We start from the raw sequence: 14,185 nt of genomic DNA, 5'->3' as shown, positions 1-14,185 counted from the left end.
TCTACAAAGTTTCTTTCATCACTTTGTCATCACGCAGACGGGATTTATTTGTAAGGTTTTCGTGACTGATAAGTTAGGAGCATTGGTAAACTCGTAAAACTAATCAGAATGGAGGTGGTGGTTTTCATGGAATAACTATAATTATAGGTGGGTATAAGAAAAATATTTAATAAATTTTCCTCGTATAACATATATTCTGTGTACCTTGTTGCAGTTACTCATGTTTCATGCTCAGGTTAGTAGGCATAAAGCATTTACTCAGACAATTCTCAAGCCAAATCACAATAGCCGTCTCATGCAAGTCAATTACGTCTATCTGCCGCCTGGTTAGTTATCCAAAGCCACAGACATAATATGAATTTTGTAGGAACAAGTTACAGTTTGCCAGAACTATTAAATACGATTACTTCGTGGAGAAATTGAATTAAAATTCAATTCTGTTACCCCGCGCTCACGAGTGATAGCGGGATGGACAGACACAAGATATGAATTCACGCGGCCTCTCTTGTTTTATCAGTACAGTTCGGTGGTTTACCTATAATAATAACCGTTATACAGTGGAATAAATCTTTCATTAGTTTGCACTTTGAATAGCTTTATTATCTCATGTTTCTAACAGTCGATATATATAGGTATGTTACCTATAGCATGACCGTGTTATCCGATAGGTAAAAATATAGATAGGTTAAATAATCAGTACGAAAAGAGTAAAAAAATATTGGGGGACTTTGCAATTGCAGTATTTTTCGATACCGATCATCAACCCAAATTCGTATTACTCGTAAGTTTCATTGAAGAAAAGCTACTTTCCTTTATGTATGTAACCATGACACGTATCAAAACAGGTCGGAAGAAAGTAATGATTTGTTATACACAAACATATCAAATCAACACATTACGGGCTAGATAAAGTTATTATTAATTATACCGGTAGGCCTATTTTAGCTAGGTGGCTTCCTAGTGATTGCTAGAAGAAAAATCGAAGTTTATAAGCCTTTCTTTGAAAGATACACTATTACTATCTGCGCGAGAAGAGATAAAGCGCACCTAGCTAACACTATGTTTAGGTACTCATCGCTACCAGAATATGCAGACGTACCAATTTGTAAAATAGCTGTTAAACAATAGTAAATAACTTCAAAATATTAGATCTCTTAATACCAGATTTTCCATAAAATTGAGGTCGATATTCATATATATACATATTATGGATACTTTATGCGCTCGAAAACTTGAATACTTTGACTATAGACTGCAAGATTTCGTTGCTAAAATATCGTAGCTAGGCCAATCCAATTTCATTAGTTAAACAATGGAATTGAACAGAAATCGCTGCAGGAACCAATTCGTATTATATTGTTACGAGGTGTTCTAATATTGTATGTTCGTATCGCACGTTCCTATCGATTGAATAATATATACGTATGTTTTACAATCATTATTGGGTTAGTAATCCCCGAGCGATGCGCCAGTGTGCTTGTTGCAGAGGCTGCCAACACAGGTGCTCTGTCGTAACACGTGGAACAAAGTCACTAACGCAAATAGATAGTTTCTCCGTACAATCCAATCTTTATTTATTTAGTCTTTATTTATATGTTAATAAAAGCCATCATTGTAAGCCTTCCAGGTAAACGTGGCCGTTGAATCTTATGACAATCGACTCAGTCTACTTCGTAAGGGATAAAGACGTGATGTTTGTAAATATTCGGGTATACCTAGGTAGTAATAAAATAAATAGTCACTTTATTGACTGCATTATTTTATTCACTACCGTATTTATTATACGTAATCTACTTCTAGCAAATTACAGTTCTCACGATCCGTGAATAACATCTGAGCCGAGTTACAATAGGAAAGTTTGTGTACGAATAACCTGCGTTTTATTTCATTAATTTGTATTATGAAAAATAACCATGCAAAGGTTTATAAAATAGCTTATTTTAATAAATCTAAATACCTAAAGTGGATTGGAACTATAAAGTAATAATAAAGGCTATTAAAATACTTATAAAAAATGCTTAAACAAATATAACGGTTTTTCGGTGATTCCATTTAAGATTTTAGATGGAGTTTATAATTAAAAATTAGATGTCGGACCAGATACCCGATACGACTGGCATTCATTAAGTCCTCTCTTTGGGCGATTAACCGGATGAGACTCCAGTCAATTTCCGAACTTCATCTGATTTGAACAAAGATTTTGTTTTATTACGCCATTGTTTTTATTACTTCAACAACTTAAGTAAAGAAACTAAAAAAAACGAGAAAAGGTTTACATACTTTTCGATGGAATTGAATATCTTGTCGCAAAAACAGAAGATAAAACAAAATGTCGTTTTTAATCTAAAATAACTTAAACTAAATAATATCTGAATATTTATGTAATTGTTATTCGTAAAAACTTAATTCATAACATCTCTCTTTTAGGTCAGAGTTTAAAGTACACAAGTTTAACCTAAAATCTACCTTCACTTCCCGTATTTATGAGTACATCAATTTTCCTTTACTAAGCCATCAATATTTTATTCGAATGTACTGGTAAGTAGGTGTGAGGAAAGCGCAATCCCCCGGTGTGCCCCGGCGCGACTCGCTGGCATGCTTTACGACCTGCAGCCGAGAAGGAATCTCCGATGCGAATTGCGCAGAAGCCATTCACCTCCACAGGTGATAAATATAAGAATAAAGGAAGGGTGAAATATTTTTCTTGAATAATATGCTGACTCGTGTGAGTTTAGCGAACTCTCTAGGATAGTTAACACGCCCAGGCGGCTAAAATAAATATTTTTATTCTATTCCCAGTATGAGTATATTTTCAACGGTTTTCTTAAATTTTTTGGCTGTTATCTAAAGATGTGGTTCCCGGCACCAATACAAAAAAGAATAGGACTACTCCATCTCTTTCCCATGGATGTCATAAAAGGTGACTAAGGGATAGGCTTACAAACTTGGGACTCTTTTTAGGCGATGGGTTAGCAACCTGACACTATTTGAATCTCACTTCTATCATTCAGTCTTTTCAAGACTGTTGGCTCTGTCTACCCCGCAAGGGATATAGACGTGACCATATGTATGTATGTTATCTAAAGATGATGTGTTTACTGCACTGTACTGTACATATATCTTTATAGACTCCGACGAAGTATTATTATTCAATTTGTTATGAGGAGCATAAATCTGACAGATGGTTAATTTCCTTCTCTTCAACATCTCAGATCACTTGCAATTTGGCTTACATTACGCCACATTACCTTTATTGTTATAACGCTTGATTATCTCCACACATCAATCTCGACAGTTAGACTATAAACGCTAGACAAGTCAGTTGTATAGTGCCTACAATCTTGGCGTACATAACATAGTGGACGACAATGACTTGAGCATTCCTAATAGAATTTACAACTTTCTAATAAAATGCACATCGTATTTTCTCACTGAAAGAATTTCTCGAAAAACAACTGCCACGTAAATCGTGTGCCCCGTCCTATTCAAAATTACGTTTTTTTACAAAGTCTGTTCTGTACGTATGTAGTTATTTTTATTTTACTAAATCGATTTGATTGAAATGAACTTATATTGTGTTTCGGATTAAAAGACTTGAGTCGTTTTGGAATATGCATAGAGCTTTCATTATTAAATAAATACTTTATAGGGCATTTCTTTTTCCATTAAAAGGCTGGAGCTAAAAAGATGTCAATAAGAGCATAATAAATTTATCTTTACCTTACTTATCACAATCGAGTTGATTCTGTTTAAATCCATTTTAAACAACATTCAATCATTTTTTTGGATACACACGCATCAGCTTAATAAGCTGCTATAATATGTGTTATAAAATAAAATAAATAATAAATAAATAAATCATTATGAATTGTGGTAACAAAACAAAGTTGCATAATAACACCAAATACCCCTAATGAAATAACAATAAACAAACGAAAAATACTCGTAATAAATACGTAGAGTCACCACTCTACGTATTTATTACGTAGAGTGTCAGTGTGTAGAGTGATAATCCACCGATTATTACCACTTCCAGGCTTTAATTTTTTAATCATGGCTTTTATCTTAAGACTAACTTTAGCTTATCATAAGTAGTTTATTTTTTAGCAACTTTCAAAAATTTCCCTTTATTATATTAATAGCCATAGAAATTTCCTCCTATATATTAGCTTTAGCACAATAGATATGTAGATGCTAATTGCTTACATTAATCATTTATCACGAACGGTACATTGATTTATTAATAACCCAGATATAACCCATTAGTTCATTACCGATGTACTAGCTTTAGTCCAGTACAGTCGGATTAAATGTGTCCTTACTTGTGTGTGGTAAGCTAAGTCTATAAATTAATGACGAATTGTATTTTCTTTTAATCGTGTCTTTAAAAAATCCATTGTATTGTCTATTGACAGAAAATACACAACCACAAAAATTTAAAGCATAACAGCAATTTATGATATAATATATAACTAAATAATAAATAATTAATGATATAATATAGTATAGCTTGTCTTTCCATAAACTGATGCGAGTGCTCTATAATTAGTATACTTACTCAAAGCCAAATCTACACATGTTTGTATCGACACAGAGGAAATCCACACATTTCACCTGTACGTATATATACATCGGTCTCGTAAACAAACGAGTAAAATTACCGACCGAACAGCAAGAGATGTTTACGTGGATTCGGATATTTGAAATTGTTTTGTTCAGTGCGGCGGTGGGCCCCGGGAGTGGCTCCCACCATACTACCTGCGAAGAATTCGAACAAGGGGCATACTTTAATCCCTATGAAGTTGTCGATAGTATGTGGAAAATTTTCTACAATTGGGCGAACACCACCGAACTGTATCCCATTGTATTCTCTTTGCCATTGAAAAAGGTATGTAGTAAGTAATGGTTCAAAATAGTGGAATTGTTGTAGGTATACCTTTATTTTTCAGTAGTTCATAAAATAGTCATACGAAGTCATTCTATTTAAAATCACATAAGTGAAGTCTTTTTTTTTCAGTCATCATAAATACATTTCTTTTTGGAAATAAACTTAACATATGTGTACAAAATTATACGTACGTTACAATACGTGTTCGTCTTATCTCTCTGATATGGAGACAGTGCAAATTCCGTCGTGTTAGCCCGTATTGTGCATGCGAAGTGAAATCAGTTTTATCTCTACAGAGGCCTTAGAATTCTGAACCTCAGACTGCATTATTCAAACATTCTACTACTGTATAAGTTTTGTATTTTTGATTTTAGAAAACAGCGAAATTATTAAGCAATCTAATATTGCAGATAAAAGTCTTTTATTCATTTTAACTCGAACAAAAGTTCAATGATTTGATTCTGAATAGAAATGAGTACAAATATATTAAAAGAAACGTGAATATTTTGTTTGGGAGGTTTGAGAGCTTGGAGAGTTGTCCAATAACTTTTATTATAAATCTTCATATTACAATGTAGATGTGTCAACTAGAGTTGTCTTATTATTTTAATATGGTGCTGATTCCCTCAAATTTGGTATTCAATTAATGCTAAGCGGGTTATAACATTTTGTTATTTTATCACCTATATTACAGAAACTAGATACCTTTAGAGAATTGGTGGACGCAGCAGCGCCATACTTCGGGGTTGAATGGCATCGATCTACGCTATTCATGGAGCCGCGCCCTGGACTAACTATATTGTTCCTCTACGCTGGCACCCCGGGTGCCTTCAGGGCTCTTATCAGGAAGGATCGCCGCTCTAAGAGTAATTGATACTTCTTTGATCAGTATAGAGATATTCCAGGTGATACTGTGCCGTGACATGGTATGGTATAAATAAGGATTAAGTATATTGTATTATGCACCTTACGACTCTCTTGTAAAGCACGGCACAGCTTCAGGACCTCAGCATCTAGGCATGAAAAACTCCCGAGGTTGCTCACTATGCGTTAAGAACGTTATGCTTGGTCATGGAGCCATCAAGCGGCGCAGTAAAGGTGAACAATATTGTTCCCGGCCGCCTCTCTTGCTCTCTGGAGCGCCATTTCCGCTCCTAACTTTCCCCGCCTGACTTGACTCGTAATGGTAATAAACAGGTAGCATTTCAAACAATTTTTTTTTTCCTTTCACAGCACCCGGCTAATGACCGTAACAGTTTTACTCGTTAAACACCTCGTTTTTGTTTATTTTGTACCTATATAGGTATATATATGTGACACGCGGTAAACCTAGAAATAAATTGCATTTAAAGTTTTTATTACATTTATGATTTAAGTTTTGCCACTTCACTTTACGCTATACGTGAGTGCCTTAATTACCGTACATTTAGTAGCAAAAGCTGTTCATACTCGTATATTATGTATGCGACGCTACGCTAGGGATCGTTTATTATAAAAGTGATGGTGTGTGAAGTTTAATTTTTTTTTGTACGCACCTTGAATTAAAAGCTCTAGCGCATCTGCGTAGTCACTTTTTATTTTATTTTTTTGTAGTGAAAAAGGAATTCCAATAGTTTTTGATGCTAAATATGCACAATCTAATATTCATTTCGTCCTTTGGTCGCCTCCTCTGACCTCTCTAAACTACCCTAAAGGTATAAATTAAATTATTAATTAAAAATGTTAATTATTACAGTACAACCGCATCCACTACCGCTGATCAAACTAGCTGACATCCGTCTGAAGATGGTGGGGCGCCTCATAGGGATGATGTGCTGCGAAGACCACACGGCTTACGCCCTCATCAGAATAGATGAGATGCCAGAAACAGAGGACGAATGCGAACAACTGGCGGCCAAAATAGGTTATAATGCACCTGGTGGTCGATCGTACTTGTATGTTAAAAACCTTCATGAAGAACTGTGATAGAAATAAGTATTTTATTTGACTACTGATACGTCCATATCCACAATTTTATTACTAACTTTTGTACTTTTATGATCGGAACATAAAATCGTGTGTTCGTTCTGAAACAATTAAGTATTTTTAAAAGACCAACCAAGCATTAAATCTCATAACAGAATTCAGCATAATTTAATAGAATAAACCATTAGCACAACGTAATTTGTACTTGTTTTGGGAAACATAAAACTAAACTACATTGTCAGCGATATTTACTCGTATGTTTTCACAATATGGCAACATCTTTTTTCGATAAAATATGACAAAAATATTACATGTCAACCGCAAAAGAAGATTGGGGAATTTATGTGATTCTTTATAAAAGGAAATTTTATTTACACAATGAATTGTATCAAGGAAAATGCTTCCAGCATTTTGTTGTACTTGTTTTCGTATTCTACTCGTTTCATGGACCATGAAAATATGGGAAAATGTTATGGAAGCTATGAACGCTTTCGTTTATCTACGAGACAGCTAGTTAATATGATGCTGACTCGGGCTTCTTTACTTCTTTCCAAGAAATTTTTATTGGATAGGAAATTTTTACTTCTTGCCCAGAACAAATTTATCATTAGTAGTTTCTCTAAGTTCCTTTTAATTGGGAAAAAACCAAGTCTTCGCTAAACAATTGAATCTTTGTTTAGCCTTTTCCGACAATCAGAAGTGGCCTTTACAGATATAATATCTTATACTAATAAAAGTAAGATTGTTAAAAGTACATGTTACAATGCCACACTTTATAAAAAATATTATTAAATCCAATAAATGATGATTATAATAAATCTTCAACATGTACAAAACTATTTGGAACATTATATGATACAGTATACCATGCATAAAAATAATTATATCTGTCCTAAGCTATTTTTCCTTCGGCCACTGGTTAGATACGGAATAAACAGATAGATCGTTTTGCTGACTTTACTCAAAGTGATTGATAGTGAAAGATATAAGAAGATTGCCATTATCTCGAATGTCAGAATCATTTACAATGATATTTTAATGCTATAATTGTTTGAAATAAGTTGCCTTTATTGCATGCAAGAATCAGTTACTTGGTTGAACTTCGTAGCGGCTCTACGCGTTTTGTAGGCGCTATAAACGTCGTAGGCGCTACACACGTCTGCGCTACACACTTCGTAGCGCTACAACGATGTGCAGCATCGGATGATGCACTGATGGTCTTTAACAGACCCCGAAATGGTTTGGGTGCATTAGTCAGAGCTAATATCAACGGGAAAAGATTCGAGTGATTCTATTTCCTGGAAATAGAAGAAATTTTTTTAATAAATTAATAAATGACTTAACGGGATGTTACATATTGCAGTAGGTAAAAATACAATAACTTTTAAAAAGTACTGTCACAATATACCTGGACACACACAAAGTGATCTGCTGCACATACTCGTAAATCAACCTCTCAATTCAATCCACTTATCAAATATCCCCACAAAGGCAGCACGAAGAATAATTTATAAGTTACAAGTGATCATAATGGCAGGGCCTCTATGTAAAACATAGATTCCCATTTCCTCTCGGCCCCTCGCAGTGGTTAAGTGATGTTTTTAGTGAATAATGCCTGGAACGGGACGTCTCGCCGCCCCGTCTCCCGATAAATCAATTACCAGCTGGCAATACTTCATCACATACATTTATATTTATTAAGTACAATACTTGAGATATAGAGTCGGTGGTCGTGCGGTAAAGTTTTCCGCATATTTCTTCATTCAAACATGATGTACAGGAAAGTACAAGTTCAAATCCTTCCGCGGCCATGTATCAAATAGGTATTTTTTTTTAATTGCTAACCGAAACTAACGGACAGAAAACATCCTCAGGAAACCTACAATTTCAGGCAACTGGATGTGTATATGTCAATAACATAACTATGTTCAAAGGTTTAGATTCCCCTGCAAAAGCTGCTTAGTTCGAATGTAAAACGCTTCGTGTGACAACAAATCTGAGAGAGCCTCTCTCCAGAGAGGTGGGGATATAACTGGGACTAACGCTAAAAGGATAATGATGAAGGTGGTAGCTCGCTATAATTTAGATTGAATATCAAGAGATTTTAAATTATACAAGTATGTACATTTTTCTGCAAAAAGCAGTTGACGAAAATATGTTATACAAAATGCGTAATACTACAACTGACATTAAAGAAAAGATCACTCACGTTTCATTATTAGACACTTTTCCAAAACACAATTAACATCAAAATCATAACATGCGAATTATATGATGGTGACATTCATTGTCATTGTTAAAATATATAGGTCAGTGATTAGTTCCGCTAGAGAAACTATTGAAATAATTGTTTTTAATTGGGCAGCAAATTCTGAAATTATTATACATTAAATGTCAGTCTGCTTTTCATATTTCACAATTGTAGGATTTTGTAGCAGTTTATTAAATAATTTAATATTTTTTTAATTATAAGAGTTAAAAAAAGACGAAACCTTTCGTGAAAAGGAAGATAGAGCGCTTTAAATTTGAAAACAATGATTTCAAAAGTGATAAATAATAAAACATATTATTTTTTAATCTGAAAAGCAAATAATTATTCAAATACAAAATTCAAAACTTTCTTCATTTTTTTATTCATCATTTTTGACTTGAAGTTTGTTATCTGAATCTGTCGAAATCAAGTCAAAATCAATCAGACGAAATTTTCGTATTGACATAATTAGTTCTACATTAATTCATGTTTTTTAATGTCGACGATGTGCATTCGTCCACGATTAAGATTTAAGAGATCTATATTTGTAAATTGACTTCCGATGAAAATGCTGCAGTGTAGTTTGTTCCGCCGCTTCTTCTACACATGCGCTTTGGAAGCGGTAGTAGTTATAATTAGATTTAAGTGATGTGACGTCAATAAGTGATAACTTGCATCCAATTTTGAAAATAAACCTATTCTATTCTATTCTATCATTTAAAACACTATAGTAGCCCGGTAAGCTCCAAATCCACCAGGGCAGATATATTCCCCCCACACCATACTAGACGTCAAAAATAACGTAATTTTTCAATAGTTTTATTCATGCTTTTATTGATAATATGAGAAAGGTAAACTCCAGAGAGCCTTAGCTTTTCTCTTCTTTCTCTTAATTCTTACCAGCTTTCGCCCGCGGCTCCACCCGCGTGGAAATAACCTTATGTATTTCTACGTACTCCATACTACGTGTAGGTACAATATTTCATGGAGATCGGTTCAGTGTTTTAACTGTAAAGAAAAACAAACAAATTTCATTTCACTAAATGTGAAATGAATAATATTTATACGGACTGGTTGATATCTAATCTCATTTGATGTCTGATCAGCGCCAAACAACTAATTCATTTAAAAAATCAATATCTAAGAAGTGTGCGGAAATTTTATTATAATAAATGATGCAGGTAAGCAGACTCGTAAGGGCGATGACTCGATTTCCGGACTCGTCCCCGGTGTAGTTTATGAGATTAGAGAGTGTGATCATTTTCTTTCTTATAAACGGGGATAAATAAATATAATCTTTATTAATAATGAATACCTACGTTTAAATGATTACTAATTTTGAAACTTATTACACTTTCTCTTCAAACAAAATTGTTTATTTACTCTTCATATTTGAACTATCTACCGTACCATACAGGTACACCCATAATTAATATCTCGTAAAATAAACATCATATTGATATACCTACGTACTGATTACATACTTGTATTGCCACATCACAAGCAACGTGCCAAATAAATCCGCCCTGGTGTTGCTTTCTTCCCCGCCCTATCTTTTCCCGCGAGGACGTAATGTTTATTCAATATATCATATCACAAGATAACGGGCAGGGCTACGCAATAACCTGTTACTCGTATATTGGGACAAAACCCACATCTACCTTTAATACCCAAATAAAGCTACATAGAAACAGATTTCCGGTAAAGCTTCGGCCCGGCTCGGACGAGATATTATGAGTCAGATACACTGTTACCCAGCACGTCTTTCCATTTACAGTATTCGAAGGAATTTCTATTAGTAGACGTTGTTTTCTGTCTGACGGAACCATAAAAACTTCTGTTAAATGAATGTTCGCTGAACCCTCGAAAACAAAACGCTCAACTTACAATGTTTTAAAAGACTATAAAAAGGAAACGTAGCGTTTACTGTTATTACGGTTCGACGTAACGTCAGAAAATAATTAACAGTGTCTTTCTCCTTTTTTTACTAATTCTAAAAGGCACAACGTTTTTTGGTAAATTAATTTTACTTTGTTAAAATCAATTTATCGATTTGATGTTTTCCAACCGATAGATATGAAGTATATCATAAGGACCGATAATAAAGTGTAAAATTACTGAAATTAGACTAAAGTTCCTCAAGCGAGCTTCTATATTAGCGAATAAACGGGTTAAGCAGAGCGTCGCATCTGAACTAGGTTTCCTTAGCAAATTTACTGTAATGTAGGTAGGCTTTACGTGGATTAACGTAAGTATATCAGATACTACGCACACTTACAACCATCATTTATTATAATATTGAAATCTTGTAAGTTATATTGCTTTTAATAAACAAACTACCTAAATCACGTTATGGAATTTCTGAAAATATTGAAATAAAACTCTGACACCAAGGTATACTTCGAAACATCTGACACTCCTCTCGATAACCAAGTTACTCTCAATTGAACAAGCTCGCAAAAGACCAGGCACTTAGGGAATTATAATTTAATTACAATACCGATTTCTCAAGTAGCACTTTACTCAATTTAATAAATATACGAACTGTTTTATTTTGAATTTGGCCAAGAGGTCTTTTCACGAATAATTGTTCGTAGAATTACAGTGGGCCTTGATCGCGCACCGAGGGCTGTCTGGATACCGAATTTCCATATACACTGATTTAAAAGTTTAAATCGCTTATTCCAAAATGCATGGATGTTTATAGTGTTTTAAAATCTTTTTGTTACTGGTGTCTAAAAATATGTAGATGAGGTTCAAAATCATCACACTTAAAGTGCGCGCCGCGATACTGCTATTCTGTTCTAAAGCGGCATTACTTATGTACTCGTAAATAAGGTGCAAAAATTATTTCACACTGATGTTGTGTCTATTATGCAATGTCACTAACTTATTAACTCCCGACGTAATAAGAGTGTTATTAGTTTGACGTCTCTGTCTGTCTGTCGGTGGCATCATGGCTCACAAACGGATGAAGAGATTTCAATATAGTTTTTTTTTTTATTAAATTTGATTTATGTGCAAGTGTTCTTAGACATGTTTGATCAAAATATGACATGCATGATGCCCAAAATAACTATTCCACGCGGACAAAGTCGCGGGCACAGCTAGTTCTGTATATTTTTGTTGAAATTTTTTCGCAGTACGTTCAGTACGTACGTTCGTTCCAGTAAGTTCTAGTAGAACTTACATAATCAAAAGTATCCAAAATTGTATACTGCGAAAAATTTCAACAAGAATATACAGAACTAGCTGTGCCCGCGACTTCGTCCGCATGGAATAGTTATTTTGGGCATCATTGACTCAAGGATGAATAATTTTCCCCGTTTTTTTCCACATTTTCCATTATTTCTTCGCTCCTAATAGTTGCAGTGTGATGTTATACAGCCTAAAGCCTTCAAAAGAGTCTAAAAAAAGATTTTTTTAAATTCGAACCAGTAGTTCCAGAGATAAGCGCGTTCAAACAAACAAACTCTTCAGCTTATATTAAACATATTAGTATAGATGAACCAACTGATACTTATATTTATACACACTTTATTAAAAAAACTTATCAAAAAATATTCCTTATATCCATAAACTATATCTATCTTTCTATTTCGGCTACAAAAGCATCTACCTAGTCACTAGCAAAGTAGCTTCTACAATCTTTGCCTTTACTGAAGAGGGTGTGAAGCGTTCATAAATGTACATGTCAGTTGACGCGGCCCAAACATCTTTTACTTTCCTCTTGAGAGGCGAACTGGCCTTCACGTCATCCACTTTACTCCTCGCCTTCCGCCCTTTCCCTTTTTGGCCGAAAATTGCCTTAACATTATATTACTCGTAACCAAAATATTATACCGCATTCAAGCAAATTTTAAGTTCAACCTTTAAATGAATTAAGAAATACTGGTAAAGTTGAAAAGCTATTATATCTTCTTGTGAAGAATACCTAAGTGTAAGAGATATATAAATTTAGGGAAGAAGAAGATAAATCATATTTTCAGTTAACGAATAAAAATATCGGACGACAAACCCAATAGCCAGTGAGCGGGTATTAAATCATTCTGAAAAGCCATTTGAACACAAAGGATATGGTCAATAAACAAACAAGACCGACACAGATTGCTGCCATTGGAGGGAAGTAACTAATGGTCGGGAAAAATTTATTCATTGCTCTTTGCTGGTAATATTCCAAAAGGACCATTAAACCCGCACCTTTATCTTACAAAGTTCATCCTAAAACAAGCAGGTATTCTACGGTGGCCACTTGCTTCCTAATGCAACGACAAATAAACTGGTCACGTCAGCATTATTTATTGTTATAGCAATAACAAAAACAAGAAATCTACGTTAGACACTTTTATTATTCTAAAACCTTATCTTTACACACTTTTTGTTGTAAATTATTGCAGTGGATTATTTGAGTACAGACCTTTTGAAAAATCATAAAATAAAATTGACAAAAATAATGTTGAACGAAAATCAAATTTAATAATATCAAACCAATGCACGACCCAAGGTTCCTGTCTTTTCAATTAACAAACTAAACCTGAATAGAACATCAATTTGCCAACGTTACTTTTCCATTTAGACGTGATAAATGATATTTGTGTTCGGAAACTAAGTTTCTGTTCGAGTTAAGCGATCGGAGGATGAGCTCGGAGTTTGTACGTGGGAAAAGCTTTAGTTCGGTTGCGTGTACCGCAACAAGGAAGCAATCACTGCATGGTTGTAAAATTATGTGGCATTATTTGAAATTGTGTCAACATGATGAGACTCACGGTGCCCGGTACCGTGCACGGGCGCGAGAGCAGCCGGAGCTGGCTCGCCCGACCGCCCTTCGGTCCGGTAAATACAGCCTCCTCGCTACTCGGGTATGGATTATTCGCAACGAGCGGCAGCGGAGGCAGCCAGTGCGACCCACGCGCTCCCCGCGGCCGCTCGTCGACGTAGCCTCCGCATCCTCCGCCGCCGCTTGTCCGCTCTCTCGTCTCGCATCCCGCCCGCGACGCCTGTCTAGTTCGCCCGCGTAGCGTGAGCGAACACGTAATAACCTTTTAACCCGCAGCGGCGGTTCGCCGGCAGCGACACGCTTA

At 35.0% G+C, this 14,185-nt stretch overlaps 1 protein-coding gene across 1 annotated transcript; it reads left to right on the top strand.

Moving 5' to 3' along the window:
* Positions 1-4,678: 4,678 nt before the first annotated feature.
* Positions 4,679-7,118, top strand: LOC106136053 (uncharacterized). Its single transcript, XM_013336489.2, has 3 exons — positions 4,679-4,888; positions 5,583-5,754; positions 6,624-7,118. The coding sequence occupies exons 1-3, from the start codon at positions 4,679-4,681 to the stop codon at positions 6,851-6,853; spliced, it is 612 nt and encodes a 203-aa protein (XP_013191943.1). The 3' UTR covers positions 6,854-7,118.
* The last annotated feature ends 7,067 nt before the right edge of the window (positions 7,119-14,185 follow it).

The sequence above is a fragment of the Amyelois transitella genome, chromosome 2, assembly GCF_032362555.1.
Source record: "Amyelois transitella isolate CPQ chromosome 2, ilAmyTran1.1, whole genome shotgun sequence".
Classification (NCBI taxonomy): domain Eukaryota; kingdom Metazoa; phylum Arthropoda; class Insecta; order Lepidoptera; family Pyralidae; genus Amyelois; species Amyelois transitella.
Note: the sequence above shows the minus strand (reverse complement) of the source record. Positions and strands in the feature narration are given on the sequence as shown.